At 57.5% G+C, this 20,900-nt stretch overlaps 1 protein-coding gene across 1 annotated transcript in view; it reads left to right on the forward strand.

The window, feature by feature from the left end:
• Positions 1 to 954, forward strand: part of EFNA2 (ephrin A2) — a 39,623-nt gene extending 38,669 nt beyond the window's left edge. The window contains exon 4 of the mRNA XM_054291057.1: positions 808 to 954. Within this exon, the coding sequence (XP_054147032.1) occupies positions 808 to 929 (122 nt within the window). The 3' untranslated portion in view covers positions 930 to 954. The remainder of the gene's footprint in view (positions 1 to 807) is intronic.
• Positions 955 to 20,900: the final 19,946 nt, after the last annotated feature.

A 20,900-nucleotide genomic window follows, 5' to 3' on the forward strand; every position in this document is an offset into this window, starting at 1 on the left:
CATTCAGGATGGGGGGGGGGGGGGGGGGGAAATCTCTCCCGATATTATTTTTTAGTATTTTAATAATATTGGGATTTTGTTCTGTCTTGTGAAGGGGAAGAGAAGGGAAGGGGGAGAGAGGCTGGGCCTGGGGGGTGGTGGGAGGGGGCACCCCTTGAGTGGGTTTGGCCCTGGAATGAGTCTGGAGTTGACTCATTCAAAAATGAGTCTGGAAACTTCATCCTGGCACGAGGGACCCTCTGGAATTGGGGATCAGCTGGGTTGAGCATTGGAGCATCCCTAGGCAGGACCAGACTCTGTTTTTCCTGCTGTAAAAATCCATAATCCAGTGGCAAACTGGAGTGAGCTGAGTTGGGGAGCAGCCACATGGGGTCCTGTGTGTCCCCCCAGGCTGTGGGCAAGGGGTGACCCTGCCCTGAGTGGGTCCAACCCTGGGGACAGTGTCACCTCCCTGTGGCACACGGGGATGGGGTACAGCGCTCCCTAATCCCAGTAAAGGGCAGGAGCAGGAGCACCCTGGGCATTCCCACCCTCACTCCCACACTTGGATGTCCCCGTGTCACATCCCGGGGGTGGCAGCTGGGATTTGGGGAGGGGTCAGCAGCGGGGATGCTGCCAGATCCCAATCCTGGTGCGCCGAGCATCCCCGCGCCTCCGCTTTCATCCGGGACTGAGCATCCCCGCGCCTCCACTTCCATCCCAGACCGAGCATCCCCGCGCCTCCACTTCCATCCCGGACCGAGCATCCCCGCGCCTCCACAGCCATCCCACCGTCTCACCCTCCCTCTGTCCCTTCCTTTTCCACAGACGATTCCCTCTACGAGTCCCCGGAGCCCATTTTCACCAGCAACAACTCCTGCTGCAGCCTCAGGGTGCCGCCGGCGGCGCTGGCGGTGGTGCCGGTCGTCTGGACGCTGCTGGTCTCGTAGCACCGGCACGGACGCGCCGGGAGCGGCTCCGCGGATCCCGCCCGCCCCGAATGGTGCCCCGGGAGGGTCGTGTCGCCGCCTGAAGTCCCCGCCGTGGCACGGCCGTCCCGCCGGGAGCGGTGCTGGGCTGTCCCCGGGCAATGGGTCCCGAATTTCCATCCCTGCCCCGCAGCTCCGGCTGTCCCGGCGGGGCGTTGCTTTTTACATTTCTAGACCAAATACAGTGTCCTCGTCCGTTTGGGGTTTTTTTCCTTTGTTGTTTTTTTAATTTTTGGTTTGTTTTGGTTTCGTTCGGTTTTTTAAAAGAAAAAATATTTTTATTTTTATTCGTTGAGTTGTTCCCGTCGGGTCCCCCTGGTGCCAGACTGACCCGCACGGGCCGGGCTCGAGTGCCCGCTGAGCCCTCATTGTCCCCACCGCGGGCAGAGCCACCGGGAGCACCGGACACGGCCATGGTGCCGCCGGCCCCGTGGGCACGGACTCCTTCCCAGCCCGGCCACAGGACGTCACGGAGCCGGACCTGCCACCCCCGGCCACCCCCTGCCCCGGGCACGGGGGGCCTGGATGGACACAGCCCCCCCTGAGCACCTCCCCACTCATGCCAGGATGTCACCGCGTCCTCGTGGGACACCGGGGTGGCTCCGTGAGCAGCAAACTGGATGCAGCCACAAGGAGAGAGCACTGGGGACACTGGGGAGCATCACCGGGGATGTCTGGGCAGCACGGCAGCACCGAGGATGGCACTGAGAGAGCAGCGAGGACACCCAGGGAGCAGCAGGAACGGCCAGCACCGGGAGCACCGGGGACACCGCACGGAGAGCACCGGGGACGGCTGGCACTGAGGATGGCTGGCACTGGGAGCATCGGGAAGGGCTGATATTTCCAATAGCCGGCACTGGGAGCACCGGGAATGGCTGGCACTGAGGATGACTGGCACTGGGAAGGGCTGGCACTGAGAATGGCCAGCACTGGGAGCACTGGGAAGGGCTGGCACTGAGGATGGCTGGCACTGGGAGCATCGGGAAGGGCTGGCACTGAGGATGGCCGGCACTGGGAGCACCGGGAAGGGCTGGCACTGCCAATGGCCGGCACTGGGAGCACCGGGAATGAGCGGCTGGCACTGGGAGCACCGGGAAGGGCTGGCATTGAGGATGACTGGCACTGGGAGCACCGGGAATGGGCGGCTGGCACGGGGAGCACCGCCGGGCGCTGGGAGCCGGCAGGCCGGGCTCGCCCAGCCGTGGGCATCGCTCCGAGGGCGTTTGGCTGGCGCCGGGGTGGGAGGAGTGTGTGCCGTGGATTTTGCTCCTCCCCCCTGCTCCGTGTCCCCCCGATGCCTTGGGGGTACAGGAGCCCCCATGGGGGGGCCGGTGAACACGTGTGGGACCTTCCTGGCGCTCCCCCATTGTCCCCCGACATTGCAGGGCTGGGCTTGGGGATTTTTCCCATTTTCCTTTGCATTAATAAGTGAACCCCCCCTCCTCCAAACCCCCAATCCGAGGTTGGCCGTGACCCCAGGGGTGGCAGATCCCCAGGGAGGGGTCACCCCGCAGCCCCGGGGTCTGACCCCTCCTCGCCTTAAATCTGGGGCTGTCCCACCTTGGGGAGGTGCTGTGCCCATCCCACAGAAGCCAGGGGTGGTCGGTGGTCCCGGGGGATGCCAGAGATGGGCTCAGACCTGGCTGGAGCCCCCCCATTCCGAGTGGATCCCGCAGTGGGGGCCGGGGGGGGCTCTGTCCCTGTACATACAGCGCTATACTGTGAGCGTTTTTTTTTTTATGTATTGTTGAGAATGGATTTTATGGAAGGGTTTATCTTATTTTTATTTTATTTTTATTTTTTAGACTAGGAAGCTGGAATCTTGCAATAAGCTCATCCCGACCATCCAAAAAAAAAAAAAAAAAAAAAAAAAGAAAAAAAATTTACAAAAAAAAAAGAAAATTACAAAAACAAAATCCCACATAAGTAAAAAAAAAAAAAAAAAAAAAAAAAAATCGCATTCCCTGCCGTCCCTGTCCCTGTCCCGTGTGTCCAGACCAGGTCGTGGTTCCCGAAGGTGACAAAAGCATTGTGTTTATGGGGGGGGGGATGCGGGGGGCACCGCCGGGCTCTGCCACGGAGCCGGCAGCACCCGCCTGGCCTTCGGTCTGTGTTTTATATATATATAGATTATATATATAAATATCTATATTGTGTACAGCGACTGTGGGAGAGTGGAAGGACGGAGGCGGCGGTGGGGGAGGGCTGGGGGTCCCCTGGAGCAGCCCCCCCTGCCCCTGGTGCTGTCCCCCCCCCCCCGGTGCTGGTCCCCGTCGCGCCTCGCTCCGTCCTTCGACATTTCCGCTTTCGTCCTCGACGTCGTGCTGATGGTAACCGGATCTCTCACCCCCCCCCTCCATTTGGATTCTGTATTTTTTTATAATAAAATACAAATAAATGTCGTGTGAGGCCCTTGCTTTTGAGGAATCACTTCTCCCTCTCTGTGTGTCCCCTCTGTGGGGGTGGCTGGGGTTGTGTCACCAAAGGGCTCGGGCTCCAAGCTGGTCCATCCTTGCTCCCTTTTCCCAGGGCTCTGCAGTCAGACCTCTCTGCTGGGTGGTGTGTTAATTACAGGAAGGACTTAATTACCCTGTTAATTAATAATAATGGATATTAAATTAATTAATGTGCGGTTGTTGATAGTACTTAATTATCGGAGGCGAGGCCGCCTGGCGGGTGGGCGCTCGGGGCTGGCAGTTCCCGCAGCCCCGGCTCCTCACCTGCCACTGCCTCAGTTTCCCCAGAAAAGAGACACCAACAGGTGACATCCTGGCAGGCCACCAAAGCCAGGACAGGCTTCTTTGAGGTGGCATCACGAGCATCCTCTGCCCCTGCTCTTTCTTTTCTTAAATCCTAAACTTTTTTTGGAGCAGCCCATGCTCCTTCCTGGCATTTTATGCCCATTCCAGCATAATTAGCAGCAATAGGAACAACCCGCTGGTAATTAATTGAGGCTCCCACAGCTGATCCGAGCTCTGAAGTTTTGCCACCAGAGGGTGAAAGACTGATTTTGCTTTTTAATAAAGGCCATATGTGTGCCAGGAGCGGGAGAGATGCCACCCACCACCGGGGACGTGGGTGCCACCTCCAGCTCCTCCGTCACAGGGAACCACCAGCGAAAGAGCCTGGCAGGGATTGACCAAAAAATGAGTTTTTAGACCCGCTCAGGAGGTTTTCTGAGACCCGGCTCATGATTTTTTTAACGCTGGGAGTTGGAAATAGGGAGGTAAAAATAGCGAGCGGGCAGGCGCGAGGCTGAGACGGATCGTCGTTAGTAATTAATTAATGGAGTCGTGGGGCTTTAGGGCCTGAATGGGATCGTTTAGAGCCCGTCTCTTCTGCAGAGGCATCGAGGTTTGATGTGAGGAGTGGCGCTGATGGAGAGCTGGATGCTGCGTGTGCTGGATCCTGTTTGGGCTGCGGGATCCCCGTCGCAGCAATGTCAGAGCAGGAGCGGAGCTGAGTCATTCCAGCTGATAACTGGGGCTGATTCCATGGAGTCAGGCCGGGAGATGCCATCCTGCTCCCCACCTGCTCCAGGGCAAAGGCACCAGGACCCCTGGGTGATCCTGCACCATTCCGAGGTCTCCACTCCCGCTGCTCCTTTCAGCATTTCAGCATTAATCAGGTTATTTTGGCCCATGGAATATCCCAATCCCACCTGGTGCAGCATTCCAGCTGTGGTGAGCACAGGGATGCAGCTCCCCCAGTGCCAGGGTTGTGGTCCAGGTTGGCACCGTGAGGAGGCTCAGGATGGTCCCCAGCTCCCTCCCTGCCCTGGTGCTCACTCCAGGGACATTCAGGCAGGCAGGTTTATTCATTCACCCATCCCTGCTCGGCTTTCCAGAGGTATTTTCCCATTTTGTGCTGCAGGGCAGGGCACTGCAGCTCAGGGTAACCATGCCCACTGTGTGCCACAGGAGGAGGCCAAACCCTCCCCGGAGCTGCTCGAGGCAGAGCAAGGAGTTGGGATGAAAATAAATTTTTTAATCAATATCCTGGGATGGAAATAAATTTTTCTCCAACACCCAGCTTCAGTTTGCTCCATTGAAATGAATCCCCAGTGGCCAGGCTGTCCCTTTGCCACCCTGGGTGCCCCGTGGCATTGTGGCTTTGCAGGGGCTGGTGGGTGCTGCAGGGCTCAGGGTCTGGGATGGAAGTGGCACAGTGACACTGAGATTGGCACAGAGGCCACCGAGATTAGCACAGTGGGCACTGAGGTTGGCACAGTGACCACCGAGGCTGGCACAGTGACACTGAGATTGGCACAGTGGCCTCCAAGGCTGGCACAGTGACACTGAGATTGGCACAGAGGCCACTGAGATTGTCACAGTGGCCACTGAGATTGTCACAGTGACCACCGAGGTTGGCACAGTGGCCACTGAGATTGGCACAGTGGCCACAGAGGTCGGCACAGAGGCCACTGAGATTGGCACCGAGGGCACTGAGGCTGACCCAGTGGGCACTGAGATTGGCACAGTGACCACAGAAGTTGGCACAGAGGCCACCAGCCCCTCTGAGCGTTGCAGCAGGGCTGGGGGGGCTCATCCCTTTGTCCCCCTGTCCCATCCCACTCAGGTGACCACCCCACCCCGCACACCGTGTGCTCCCCGCGGGCTCACCGGCACATCCCGAGCTCCGTCACGTCCCTCCAGGCGGTTCCTGCCCCGATCCAGCTCGCAGGGGATGCGCGATATGCGGGATGTCCCTCCTGTCATCGCCGTCCCCTCCCCGCCTGCCCGGCCATCGCTCTCCTCCCGCCCTTATCTCCTGATAGGTACAAGCAGGAACGCTCCTGGAACAAGCTGCCAGCTGCGGAACACCTGGAGAATCCCCGAGCGGGGATGATTAATGGGAACAGAACGGGAGAGCAGAGCGGGGAGGCGGGCGCGCAGCAGCGGCTCCCTCGGGCCCATCGGGATGCGGGGCCGTGCCCGGGGATGCTGCGGGGATGCGGGTGCCAAAACCCACGGCCCTTTGCGGCCATCGATTTGCAGGAGCCAACCCAGCCGGGTGTGTAATTGCGCTCAGCCGTGGCCGCTCCCTCTGTGGCGGGGCAGGAAATGGAACTTTTCGGGCCGCTGGAGATTTGGTTTTGTTTCATTCCCCCCGGAATGGAGAGGAGGGAGGGTGGTGGAGGGGTGGGAGGGGGCTGCCGGGTGGTGCGAGATTCCTGGGAATCATCGATTCAGCGAATCCCAGAATGGTTTGTGTGGGAAGGGGGCATTAAAGCCAATCTCATCCCACCATGCCAGGCACATCTTCCACCACCCCAGGTTGCTCCAAGGCCTGTCCAGTACACTTCCAGGGATGGTGCAGCCACAGCTTCTCTGGGAAATCCATTCCAGAGCCTCACCACCTTCACAGGGAAGGATTTCTTCACAGTATCCCATAGGTGAGGGCACCTCGGGAGGTCACCGCATCTCACCCACCCCCAGACCACCTTCCCTGCGCCTTTTCCCCCATTCCAAGCCCAATTTGGCCGTCGGCACACACGGACCTGAGCGGCGCCGCTCATCCCCACCGCAACCCCCGAGCCTTGCAGGGAGCGATTTCTCCCCCAGGCACGGAGCGGGAGCATCCATTCCCCTCGGAGCTGCTCTCTCGCAAGGTAACCGGCATTATATCCGGACCAATTGCTCCAGCATGATCCTCCTGAATGTTGCACAGCATGTACACGGCGTCTTATGGAAAATACATGCCCCTGGGTGAGCCTTTTAATAGCGCCGGCTCCTGCCCGGGGGGCGGGGGGGCCGCGCTCTGCCACGGCGCTGCCAAGGAATGATTGAAAAGTTGGGGCTCGCCGTAGGAAACCCCCCGCTGCGGGGAACAACGTGTTTTCATTCCCCTGCCAGGTAACAAATGAAAAGAATTGCCATGAATGCTAATGGAGGAGGGAGCAGGACGCTGCCGCCGAGGCTGCCGGGGGCTGGAGGTGGGGATGAGGTGGGGATGAGGTGGGCAGGGATGGGGGATCTGGTCCCAGGAATGCGGGAGATGCTGGAGAACCCCGGGGTAGCAGGTTGGACCTGGTGGAAAACATTCCCTGGTGCTGCAGGGAGGATGCTCTGGGGTCCCAGGGATGTGGGAGATGCTGGAGAAACCTCGGGGTTGCAGGTTGGAGCTGGTGGAAAACATTCCCTGGCAGGGGGAATGTTTTGGGTGTATGCTGCAGGGAGGATGCTCTGCGGTGCTGGACCAAAATAATTTCTTTTTGCAACAAAATGCAGCTGAGGGGATGTGTTGGTCCCAAAAATTCCTCTTGATGAACTCCAGTCCTCGCAGCAATCCTGGTTTTGCCATGGCATGGCAAACACAACCTGGCATGGGGCTGGTGGGCGCTACGGGATGGATGCTCTGGGGTGCTGGACCAAAATAATTTCTTTTTGCAACAAAATGCAGCCGAGGGGATGTGTTGGTCCCAAAAATTCCCCTCAGTGAGCTCCTATCCTTGTGGCAATCCTGGTTTTGCTGCCTGGATCTGGTCATGGCATGGCAAACACGCCCTGGCATGAGGCTGGTGGGCGCTACAGGGAGGATGCTCTGGGGTGCTGGACCAAAATCACTTCTTGCAACAAAATGCAGCTGAGGGGATGTGTTGGTGCCAAAATTTCCCCTTGGTGAGCTCCTATCCTTGTGGCAATCCTGGTTCTGCTGCCTGGATCTGGTCATGGCATGGCAAACACACCCTGGCGTGGGGCTGGTTGGCACTGTGGGGAGGATGCTCTGATGCTGCACAAAAATCACTCTTTTTTGTACATAAATCCCCAAAATTCCCAGCTTTCAAGCCCAAGGAGCCTGTCCCCGTGTCACAGCCGAGGTGCCATTGAGCTGGTGAAGGGCTGAGCTGTTTGTCACCAGAGCCGGGCTGGGAAGCGGGAGGGTAAACACGGATGAACAGCCTTCACCCGCTCCAGTAAATATTTTATATCCCACACCAAGAAAAGACACTCCTATTTAAATGATTTATCAAGGAAGATCATGTAGAGGTTTCCATAAAATATGTAGGGCTCCTAATCCCGACATCATCAAGCCAAGAGGACCGGAATAATTTATTACCTTCCCAACAGCCGTGCGGCTGCGGGGACACGACTGACAAATAAAAGTGTGTTTACAGCTTTTGGGCTCCTCTGGGGAGAGGTAAATCACACAGAGGGTGGGAAGGGGAAAGGGAGCCGGAAATTGAGCAGCAATTCTTGTCTGTCAGGGCAGTGTGGTGTCACACGGTGTCCCCATCGCCGATGTCACGTGCTGGGCGCAGCCACGCTCGTTCTGCCATGGGATTTATGGGGTGGGCATTGAGTGTAACCCCTCTGGGATGGCCAGATGTGCCCAGATGTTGGTGCACCTCGAGTCTGTGCTGGGATTGGCCATCTGGAAAGGGACACCAGCAGGTTTGGGGATGGGACCTACAGGGATGTCACTGAGCCCACATTGACACTGGACAATCCTGGGGGGTGGACACCAGGCACAAACCCCTCTGGGATGCCCAGATGTGCCCAGATGTTGGTGTACCTCGAGTCTGTGCTGGGACTGGCCATCTGGAATGGGACACCAGCAGGTTTGGGGATGGGACCTGCGGGGATGTCACACCTTTCCCCATGGGGCTGTCACTGAACCCACATTGCCACTGGACATTTGGGATCCTGGGGGGTGGAAACCAGGCACAAACCCCTCTGGGATGCTGCCCAGATGTGCCCAGATGTTGGTGCACCTTGAGTCTGTGCTATGCTCTGTGCTGGGATTGGCCGTATGGGATGGGACACCAGCAGGTTGGGGATGGGACCTGCAAGGATGTCACTGATCCCACACTGACATTCCATATGGACAATCCTGGGGGTGGACACCAGGCACAAACCCCTCTGGGACGCCCAGATGTGCCCAGATGTGCTGCAGGTTGCTGCTGGACAGGGACCAGCAATCTCAGATGGGTTTTCCACGGGCACCAGCAGAATCAGGAGGGACTCAGGGATTTGGCCTCTTCCCCCTCGGAGCTGGTATCCACCCCATGCTCACCTCTCCTACCACTGCATCCTTTGGATCCATTCAGGAGGATTTCCCCCCATCCTCTGCCACTCAGTGATCTCATCTCCCCATCCTTTTGCATAAATTTATTGATAATTATCCCCTTATCCTTTGCCACTCAATGACCCTCATCTCCCCATCCTCTTTTACCCATTATTTATGGAAGCTTTTCCCCCATCTCCCCAACCTTTTAGGTGGGGATTTTCCCCCATTCTCTGCCACTCAATGATCCCATCTCCCCATCCTTTTTTACCCATTTATTGGGGCTTTTCCCCCATCTCCCCAACCTTTTGGGTCCATTTATGGGAGATTTTCCCCCATCCTTTGCCACTCAATGAGTCTCATCTCCCCTTCCTTTTTCACCAATTTATTGAGATTTTTCCCACATCTCCCCAACCTTTTACTCCCATTCATGGGAGATTTCCCCCCATTCTCTGCCACTCAATATTCCCCATCTCCTCATCCTTTTTTACCCATTTATTGAAGCTTTCCCCCCATCTCCTCAACATTTTAGGTGAGGATTTCTTCCCTCATCCTCTGCCACTCAATGACCCTCATCTCCCCATCCTTTTTCACCCATTCATTGAGGTTTCCCCCCATCTCCCCAACCTTTTAGGTGGGGATTTCCCCCCATCCTCTGCCACTCAATGCTCTCATCTCCCCATCCTTTTTCGCCCATTTATCGACGTTTTCCCCCCATCTCCCCAACCTTTTGCACCCATCCATCGCTGATTATCCCCCCATCCTCTACCATGCCCACCTCCCACCATCTCCCCGCACCTTTCGGGTTCCAGTACCGCGTTTTTCCCCCCGTTTAGCGGCACCACGGCCCCGCGGGGTCCCGGGGCACCCCGAGCCGGGCCGCGGGCTCCGGCAGCGGCGGCGATTTGGCCGATTTGGCATTCAGCGGCGGGAGCGCAGCCGTGGGGCCGGCGCCGCGTTATTAAGGGATTAGCAGGTTGTCTTGGCGCTCAATTGTAGATAAGTGCCGCGGTTTGTATTATCTTTTCACGCTGCACCGCGAAGGATGACAAAGAGACAACATGGGTGTCATGGCCTTCAGCATATCATTAAGGGTAATTTGTCTTGCGGGGAGGGGGAGGCGAAGGGAGAGGGGAAGGAGAGGAGGCGAGGGAGGACAGGGAAAGGCAGCCTGGGAGGAGAGAGGGGATTAAAAACGAAGAGAGGAGATTAGGAGCGAAATGGGAACTGTATGGAGAGTCAGCCAGGCGGGGAGAGGCCGTGGCCAGGGAGGGGCGGGGGGGGTCACCCTGGGACCGGCTCTGGGGCCGAGGAGGGTGAAGGAAAAGCGGGGCTGGGATGGGCTGGGGGCTGCGCAGACCCTCCCTTTTCTCCCGCACTGGAGAGCCCGATCCCTGCCCAGCCTCTGTCATGTATAGTGGGGAGACGGCTCCAGATGGATGCCCAGGATCCCGGGAAATGGGACACGCCCCAGGGAATCCGGGGAATCCAGGGAATCCAGGGAATCCAGGGAATCCAGGGAATCCAGGGTATCCACCGTCATGTACATTAATCTATAGTAAGAAAGCCTCAAGAAAAAGCGGGGCTGGGATGGAGGAAGAGCCCCGATCCCTGCCCAGCCTCAGTCATGTACATTAATCCACAGTAAGGAGACGGCTCCAGGCAGATGCCCAGGATCCCGGGAAGTGGGACACGCCCCAGGGAATCCGGGGAATCCAGGGAATCCACTGTCATGTACATTAATCTATAGTAAGAAAGGCTCAAGAAAAAGCGGGGCTGGGATGGAGGAAGAGCCCCGATCCCTGCCCAGCCTCAGTCATGTACATTAATCCACAGTAAGGAGACGGCTCCAGGCAGATGCCCAGGGTCCTGGGAAGTGGGACACGCCCCAGGGAATCCGGGGAATCCAGGGAATCCACTGTCATGTACATTAATCTATAGTAAGAAAAGCTCAAGAAAAAGCGGGGCTGGGATGGAGGAAGAGCCCCGATCCCTGCCCAGCCTCAGTCATGTACATTAATCCACAGTAAGGAGACGGCTCCAGGCAGATGCCCAGGGTCCTGGGAAGTGGGACACACTCCAGGGAATCCAGGGAATCCAGGGAATCCAGGGAATCCACTGTCATGTACATTAATCTATAGTAAGAAAAGCTCAAGAAAAAGCGGGGCTGCGATGGAGGAAGAGCCCCGCACAGAAGAGCCCCGATCCCTGCCCAGCCTCTGTCATGTACATTAATCCATAGTAAGGAGACGGCTCCAGGATCCCGGGAAGTGGGACACACCCCCGGGAATTCAGGGAATCCAAGGAATTCACCCCCATCATCACTGATCGATCAGCGTCATCAGCCCTGGGGCGATCACGGCAGCAGCCCCTCGGTGCCACCCACTCCTTGTGCCACCTTACTCCTCGGTGTAACCCTGTTGTAACCCCACTCCTCGCAGCCTCCCCATCCCCCTGTGCCCCGCAGCAGCCGCTGCTCCCCCCTCGCCCTGCTCCAGAAAGTAAAGAAGAAACAGGAGGGGCAGCAAGGGGAATTCTCCGAGGCCCGGGCTCGCTCCGTCGGTCAATCAATCAATCCATGAGGAGCACCGGCGTGGCGATCGATCAGGCGCGGAGATGGCTTTTCACGGGGACGGGAATGTTGGACACAGCCAGACGGAACCGCTCCTGCCACGGTGGCTGCCCCTCGTGGTGCTTTGGGGAGGAGAAACCCCAAAGCGGTGGCAGCTCCTGCTCACCCCAAAGAACTCGGGGCGGGCAAATCCATGAGGGGTGAGGCTGGATCTGGGGGCACGCAGCCATTCCAGGGGTGATGGATACCTGGGTACTGCCCTGATGGATCCCTGGGTACTGCCCTGATGGATACCTGGGTACCGCCCTGATGGATCCCTGGGTACCGCCCTGATGGATCCCTGGGTACTGCCCTGATGGATCCCTGGGTCCTGCCCTGATGGATCCCTGAGTACGGCCCTGATGGATCCCTGGGTACTGCCCTGATGGAGACCTGGGCACCGCCCTGATGGAGACCTGGATATCGCCCTGATGGATCCCTGGGTACTGCCCTGATGGATCCCTGGATACCGCCCTGATGGATCCCTGGGTACCGCCCTGATGGATCCCTGGATACTGCCCTGATGGATCCCTGGGTACCGCCCTGATGGATCCCTGGATACTGCCCTGATGGATCCCTGGGTACCGCCCTGATGGATCCCTGGGTACTGCCCTGATGGATACCTGGGTACTGCCCTGATGGATCCCTGAGTACGGCCCTGATGGATCCCTGGGTACTGCCCTGATGGATCCCTGGGTACTGCCCTGATGGATCCCTGGGTTTTTCCCTGATGGATCCCTGGGTACCGCCCTGATGGATCCCTGGGTACTGCCCTGATGGATCCCTGGGTACCGCCCTGATGGATCCCTGGATATCGCCCTGATGGATGCCTGGGTACTGCCCTGATGGATCCCTGGGTACTGCCCTGATGGATCCCTGGGCACCGCCCTGATGGAGACCTGGATATCGCCCTGATGGATCCCTGGGTACTGCCCTGATGGATGCCTGGATATCGCCCTGATGGATCCCTGGGTACTGCCCTGATGGATGCCTGGGTACCACCCTGATGGATCCCTGGATATCGCCCTGATGGGGACCTGGGTACCACCCTGATGGATCCCTGGATATCGCCCTGATGGGGACCTGGGTACCGCCCTGATGGATCCCTGGATATCGCCCTGATGGGGACCTGGGTACCACCCTGATGGATCCCTGGATACCCCCCCGATTCCCCCGATGCCACCCCCGTGCCCCGACCTCTCCCCCCACCGCAGGACCGGGTCTCCGGGGGCTGGGGATGGGGATCCTCCCGCACCCCCTCCCTCCTTCCCCTCCCCTCCCCTTCTGATAATCCTATTTTTGAACCAGGGGATTAGGATCAATACTTCACTCCTAATGCTGTGGTAATACAGTGTTACACCGCCAGCGCCAGTTCCCTGCTGAAACACTTAAGGTAGTTTAAACCCATTTGTGCCGGGGAGTGCCGTGAATCCACAACGAGCTCTGAGCCGAGCCCGTGCCAGCCTGGGGCTGCTCCTGGTGGCCCAGGAGGCTTCGGGACCCCAAAAGGGCCACGCTGGGCAGGGGTTGCGGCACCGGGGCAGCCGCTGTGCCCTTCACACAGCTGGTGTGGGCAGCATCTGCTCATCTGGGGATGCTGCTGATCCCAAAGTGCCTCGTGCAGGGATTCCTCATGGAAGGATCCCTTGTGCAGTGCAGTCCTGATGCTCCCCAAATTCTGAGTGTCCCCAACTCTGCGTGCCCCTGGCTCTGCCCTGAGTTCTGTGCGCCCCCAGTTCTGCATTCTCCCAGCTCTGGGTGCCCCCAGCTCTGCATTCTCCCAGCTCTGGATGCCCAGAGTTCTGTGTTCTCCCAGCTCTGGGTGCCCCCAGCTCCACGTTCTCCCAGATCTGGGTGCCCCCATTTCTGCATTCTCCCAGATCTGGGTGCCCCCAGCTCTGCCCTGGGTTCTGGGTGCCTCCAGTTCTGCATTCTACCAGCTCTGTGTGCCCCCAGCTCTGCTCTGGGTTCTGGGTGCCCCCAACTCCACATTCTCCCAGCTCTATGTGCCCCCAGTTCTGCATTCTCCCAGTTCTGGGTACCCCCATTTCTGCATTCCCCCGTCTCTGGGTGTCCCCCAGCTCTGTCCCCCCTGGCTGGCCCTGGGGCTGAGGGATGCTGTCCATCCTTCGCTCCAAATTGGCCGAGGGGTTTGAGCAGCTCCCGGGGAGCAGAAACCAAAACATTTTCATCCCGGCGCTAATTCATAATTAGCCGCGTTTTTATTAGGTGCTAATGGAGAGCGGGGATTTGGGATGCCTGGCACAGCTCGGAAATGCTGATTCACCCAGAGACCTCCCTTTCCTCAGGCCAGAGCCTGCTCCAGGCAGCTCCTGGTCAAAAAATCCCAGCCCAGCAAACTCCAGGAACATCTTGGGAGCTGAGCAGCAACTCCAGCAAGCACCATCCAGGGATCCACAGCATGGAGTGGGCTCTGTCCCTGCACACAACGCTCTGGGGACCCCCTGACTTCACCTGGGGACTCTCTGACCCCACCAAGGAGTCCCTCACAAGCTCCTTCCCTCCCCTATTTCCCAGCAAAGGCATGCTCGTAACATTTGGGATAAACTAGTCCCATCCCTCGCACCGGGGAGGATCCAAATCCAGCCCCTCCTCTCTGGCTACTTTTCCATTAAAACCAAAACATCCCCTAATAACCCACAGAGGGTTTTTATTTCCTTCCCTTTTTATTTTTTTTTTTTTTTTTAATAAATCTATTATGAGGAGCTTAGAGATGGATGTAAAACCGGTGAGGGACGATTTGAGGATCAGGGATCGTCGTGTCCACGAGCAAAGGAAGGACAGACCTGACGGGGCTGGAATCAGGCCGGGAAAGGATCAGCGAGCCCAGCCAGGCCAGGAAGGGGGAAAAAGGGATGCAGGGCTGGGAAGAGGAGCTGGGAAGGGATTGTGGAGCAGGAGGGGTCGATGCCTCTGGAAGCAGCAGCGAGATCCCGAGGCGCTCCCAGCGGCTCCCGCCCCCCGCATCCCGTTTAGCATAAAAGTCATTTTGGTCGGGGACCCCCGGCTGCTGCTCCCTCATTCCCAGGCACCGGGGCCCCCGCGGGACGGCTGAGCGGGGCCAGCAGCGTTTAACCCCCCCGCCAAGGGGAATTGGCTGCCTCGCCGTTTCCCTGACCCCAAAAAGACAATGAGATCCTGCACGAAAGCAATAGATTTTAGCCACAGGCCTGCGGAGAGGCGAGAGGAATAAAATACAGATGGAGCCTCGTGCGGTGGGGATGGGAATGGATTCCGAGCAGGGGCCGGGACGTGCCGGGGCTGTCCGGGGTCGGGATGAGGTGACACCCCCTAAATCCCTGCGCACCTCCCAGCCATGCTCTGGGTGGCTTTTGGGCCCCAGTTCTTAATTTCCTGTAAAAAAATCCCTAATTTCTGCCCCGATTGCAGCACCCAGCCTGAATTTAGGAGCAGTTTTGATGGTTTTTCACCAGGTTCTGAGCAAAATAGAGCTGGGATGCTGCTGGATGGGGTGGGGACACCCGGAGCATCCCGGGCTGGCTCATTCCGTATCCCCGCGGAGCCGGAGCCCTCAGGGGCTGCTCATCCTCCTGCCTTAACGCACCACCTCTATTTATTCTGCTCCTGTAACTGTAAAATTGATTTCCTTGCAACAAGCCGCTCGTCTTTCACCACCCAACGCACCCAAACGCTCCGACATAAGACACTGGCAATTTTTAATTAGTTTCCTTTCTCCCTCCTTCCTCCCTGAGCAGGCATGTGGAACCGGAACAGGGCAGCCCGGAAAGGAGCGGGATCCAAAGGTGACAAAAGCACTTTTTATCCTTGATATGATTATTAATAATGCACTCGTTTACCTAACGAGGCGGGAGCGCGGGGGGTGGCGCGGGGAGGTGATTAGTGCTTCTTTCAGCCGTGGGGATGGAGGAGCAGCTTCAACCGCTGGGATCTTTAAATATTGGCTTGGAGCTGCTCAGGGGTGCTGCTCCCCTCCCCAAAAACACCCCCAGGCCTCCACCCCATCCCTGGCTCTGCTGGTGGCTTTGCTGGCACAATACAGTGGGTGCTGCCAATGTCCTCTGGGTCAGGGGTGGAATTTGTCATGACCTCGAAACACCCCCACATGGATGACCACAGCCCAGGATAAACTGGAAAACCCACAGGGCTCATTACACCTCTCTGATAATGAGCCTGGAGTAATTAAAGCCTCACTGGCTGGGCTGAGGGAACCACTCTGCTCTTCCAGGCTCCATCCAGCCCCACAGGGGGATGCTGTGAACTCCCAATTTGGGGGTCCCACCCGCCGTGTGCTGAAGCTGCAGCTGGGTGCCAGCACCACGTGTCCTCTGTCACCAACACCCTGGCTGGAGGTCACAGCCCCGTGTCCCCCTGTGACCGTCCGGGTGGCAGAGGTGACCACAGCCCCCAGCATCCTGCTGTGGGAAGGGTCCCTGGGGGCAAGGAAAGGGCAGAGGGGCTGCAGGGAGGGAGCAAAGCCCCCAGCAGCAGCGCAGGGACACGTGTGCGCCCCGAGGAGCCGCCCGGGAAAAGTTCCTGGGATGGGGAATGGTGGGGGGGGGAAAGGGAGAATGAAAGGGGAAAAAAGAAAAAAGAAAAAGAAAAAAAAAAAAGAAAAAAAAAGGGGAAAAAAGGGCAGGAAAGTCCTGCGGCCTTTTGCCTTGTCAGTTCTCCGTCTGCTGTCACTCAGCCGCCGAATTCTCCTTCAAGTTGTCATAGCGAGGCTGGCGGGGATTATGCCGCGGCTCTGTCCAGAATTGATTCATGTGGAACGCGTGCTTGACGGGCGGAACCGCTGGTGTGAGCGGGAGCCGCTGAGACCCCCGATTTTCCCACCTTCCTCACACAATCTGGTATTGTTTGGCCGCAGCCTTAGTGATCCCTGCGCCGGGGCTGTGACTGACACAGCTTTGAGGCTCTAAGGCGTATTTTGAATTTCTAAAACCTCTCAGGAAGTCCCCGGGGTGCCTTCTGCCATTGTCTTGTTTCTCCTTTCGCCTTTTTCCCTTTCCACCCCGAACCCCTCCTGCATCCCCCACCACCTCCTCCCCTTTTTTTTGCCCCTTTCCTCCCCCTAATTCCAACCCCTCAATCCCTGACACAAGCCAGGGTTTTTTGGGCTTTTTTTCTTTCCCCCCATATTTATGCTCCAACTCTCTCCGGAGCTGCTCAGCCACTTCGCAAACACGATTTAAAAAAAAAAAAATTAAATAAAACAGAGAAAAACTAAATAAAGCTCTAAAAGTTCCCAAATCCTTGATCCGCCACAGAGAAGAGGAGCTTTACTTGTTTGCTTTTAATCAGCTGACACAAACCCCAGGATGTGTTGAAAAATAATAATAGTAGAAATAAATCTTCCAGCGAGTCATAATAGAAATAAATCTTTCACCTAATCTTAATAGAAATAAATCTTTTACCTAATCTTAATAGAAATAAAGCTGTCGGCTAATCTGTGGTGAGTTGGTGTCCATCCTGCTGTCCACACTGCTCCAGACGTCCATCTCCATATATCCCATCCATCTCCAACCATCCTCATCCATCCCCATCCATGCTTGCTGGGGTCACTCAGAGTGACCATCCCATGGGATCTGGATGAGGAATTTCCCTCTGGATGGACTTTTCCCACCCAGGGAGAGCAGATCCTCTGTGGCTGCTCCTGGTGCAGGGTCTGGGCTCTGCCCCCATCCATCCCCATCCATCTCCATCCATCCCCATCCATCCACAACCATCCTCAACCATCCTTTCTGGGGTCACTCAGAGTGACCATCCCATGGGATCTGCATGAGGAATTCCCCTCTGGACAGACTTTTCCCACCCATGGAGAGCAGAGACTCTGTGGCTACTCCTGTTGCAGGGTCCAGGCTCTGCCCAAATCCATCCCCATCCATCCCAACCATCCTCATCCACCCCTGCTGGGGTCACTCAGAGTGACCATCCCAAGGGATCTAGGTGAGGAATTCCCCTCTGGACAGACTTTTCCCACCCATGGAGAGCAGAGCCCCCAGGGCTGCTCCCAGTGCAGGGTTCGGGCTCTGCCCCGATCCATCCCCATCCATCTCCATCCATCCCTGTCCATCCACATCCATCCCCATCCATCCTTGCTGGGGTCACTCAGAGTGACCATCCCATGGGATCTGGATGAGGAATTTCCCTCTGGATGGACTTTTCCCACCCAGGGAGAGCAGATCCTCTGTGGCTGCTCCTGGTGCAGGGTCTGGGCTCTGCCCCCATCCATCCCCATCCATCTCCATCCATCCCCATCCATCCACAGCTATCCTCAACCATCCTTGCTGGGGTCACTCAGAGAGATCATCCCATGGGATCCGGATGAGGAATTCCCCTCTGGACAGACTTTTCCCACCCATGGAGAGCAGAGACTCTGTGGCTACTCCTGTTGCAGGGTCCAGGCTCTGCCCCAATCCATCCCCATCCATCCCAACCATCCTCATCCACCCCTGCTGGGGTCACTCAGAGTGACCATCCCAAGGGATCTAGGTGAGGAATTCCCCTCTGGACAGACTTTTCCCACCCATGGAGAGCAGAGACTCTGTGGCTACTCCCGTTGCAGGGTCTGGGCTCTGCCCCGATCCATCCCCATCCATCTCCATCCATCCCTGTCCATCCACATCCATCCCCATCCATCCTTGCTGGGGTCACTCAGAGTGACCATCCCATAGGATCTGGATGAGGAATTCCCCTCTGGACAGACTTTTCCCACCCAGAGAGAGCAGAGCCCCCATGGCTGCTCCTGATGCAGTGTCTGGGCTCTGCCTCCATCCATCACCATCCATCCCCAACCACCCTCATCCATTCCCATCCATCCTTGCTGGAGACACTCAGAGTGACCATCCCATGGAATCTGGATGAGGAATTTCCCTCTGGACAGACTTTTCCCACCCATGGAGAGCAGAGCCCCCAGGGCTGCTCCCGTTGCAGGGTCCGGGCTCTGCCCGGTCCCCGTCACGTCCCCCGACCCCTCCGGGCTCAGCACTTTATAACCATTTCCCATTTCCAGTCTTAATCTTATAAGAATGAATTGAGAATGACCAGTGTAAATACACAGGTGCCACTGGGAGCAGAAAGCACTCTTTAATCTCGGATATGAAAACAATTCCCTGCTCCGCGCGCTGGCAATCAGCGAGTGCCATCAGCGCCGCGCTCTCCCCGGGAACACGAGAGCTTATAAATATGAATTAGTGCAGAGAAAATCTACTCTCTTACCTAAAGCTAAATGTTATCTGGGTCCCTTTCCAGCAGTGGCTGACATTTCCAGAGTGCTTTTAGTCACATCTGCGGGAAGACAACTCATTTCTTGTCTTAAAAAAAAAAAAATAAAAAAGAGAGAGAGGGAGAAAGGGAAGAGGGAGGAAGTGGAGGAGGACGTAGGGAGATGCTGGGAAAGAGGGAATGCTGGATGGCTGAGCCTCCTCTGGAAAGAGGAGATGCTGGGTTGGCTCCTTGGGATGAGGATGGAGCGGCTGGGGAAGAGAAAGCCCCAAGGAGGTGGCACAAGGTGGCACCTGAGAGAGGCCTTGAAGTGTGGGTGCTCCTGGCTGGGGCACTGAGCAGCCTCAGGGTGGCTCGGAGTGCCTGCCACTTTCTGGGGTCCTGTTTGGGATGGGACACGAGGAGTGGGGTCCCCAGCTGGCCCCTGGAGCAGGGACAGCATCAGTGCCACAGGAACGGAGCATCCCATGGGCTCGGTGCCCACAGCCCTGGCACGGAGCCCCTTGGGTTGTCCTGGGTGAGGGGACACTGGGAGGGGTCCCACAGGATCCTCTTCCCAAAATCCTGGTGAAAAAATCCCAAAATTCCAAAATCCCAAAATCCATGGCCAGGCAGGGCTGGGGCAGCACCTGCAGGGCCTGACCCCAGAGCTGGGGATGGAGCCAGGAACATTCCTGGGGACACCTGGAAAATGGGAACGCTCAGCACCCACAGCCAAGGCCCTGCCCGAGCTGGGGAAACTGAGGCACGGCGTGGGAGCTGTTCCCAAAGCTCCACTGAGGGAATCTCCTTGGAAAGAACGGGGATGATGGAGCAAGGCTGGCCCTGGGTGTCCCCAGCAGCAGGAGCCTGACCCAGGCACGGGGTTTGGGATGCTCCAGCGCCTCTCCTGCCCCTGGAACCCCCCAAAAAACCTCCAAAGCCCCCCAAAGAGCCGGCAATGGGGCAGGAACCGCAAACCCCCTCCCCGTACCCGGCTCTCCCCGCAAACCTCAGCGAGGGAAGGCTGCGGAGCCCGGCTCGGCTCTAATGGGATGCTTAAGCCGCCTTTTAGGTTTTTAATGAGCGGATCCCGGCAGGAATGCTAAACATGGGCAGGTACAGCCCTGTCTCGCGTGTTCCCGTGTCCTTGTCTGGCTCAAGTGAGCTCTGACCTCATTTGCTTCGCGCCGTTCAATTAACGAGGCGAGCGGCGCTGGGGGGAAGGGGGGGATGCCGTGGGGGGGTCGCCCCATGTATTAATTTCCATTTTATGTTCCAAACAATTGAGCAGCACACGTCCCTGGTGGGGCCGCTCTCAGACTCCGCTGTCTCTTTGCACCAGACCCCCAGCCTGAGGGGTTTGGGGGGACCATGTGGACCCCATTTCAGCCTCTCCATCCCATTTTCCACCCAGAAAAGGCCGTTTTGCCGGGTTTGGATAATGTCCCTCCATCTTGTGCTTCATCCGGAACGTCGATGGCTGCCAATGAGACAGAAATGATTGGGAAAAGGGCGAGGGAGGGAGAGAAATGTTTCCCGGGATGTTAAAATAGCCACTTCAGGCACCGAAATTTATGCCGCTCAGAAATGGATTTTTTAGTCCGGGGTAATGAGAGAACAAAATAATTAATTCCTCTCCCGCAGACAAAAGGCTGGAGGCGCGGATCCAGCCCCAGCGCCCCACCAGCCCGGCAGGGAATGGGGCAATTCCTGCTGCCAGCAGCTGGATCTGCACCTTAGGGACATGTCCTAGGGCTGGGGACAGCTCCTGCAAAGGGTATCCCTCGCCTCATGGGGGTTTTGGGGTGTGCAGGGGTCGGGGGACGCCCCATTCCCACCCCCATTTCCCTCTGTCCATCCCGTGCCCACCCACGGGTGTCTGTGGGTGCCAGGAGGGGTTGGACCTCTCATTAACATCCCAATTATGAGATTTCCAAAGGGAAGGAGCTGCCAAGGCAGCCCCCCACTCTTTGGGGATGAACGTGGGGGGGGGATTGTTCTTGTGATAAATATTAATTATGCCAAGCAGCCTCTGCAGCCCACCCTTGTCTCCACAACATTGCAGGGCAGGGAGAGAACGGAGGCAGAGTCAATTTATTCATGGA

Source organism: Melozone crissalis, unplaced genomic scaffold (genome assembly GCF_028551555.1).
Source record: "Melozone crissalis strain CALT ecotype California unplaced genomic scaffold, PUWL_Pcris_2 ptg000088l_1, whole genome shotgun sequence".
Taxonomy (NCBI): Eukaryota; Metazoa; Chordata; class Aves; order Passeriformes; family Passerellidae; genus Melozone; species Melozone crissalis.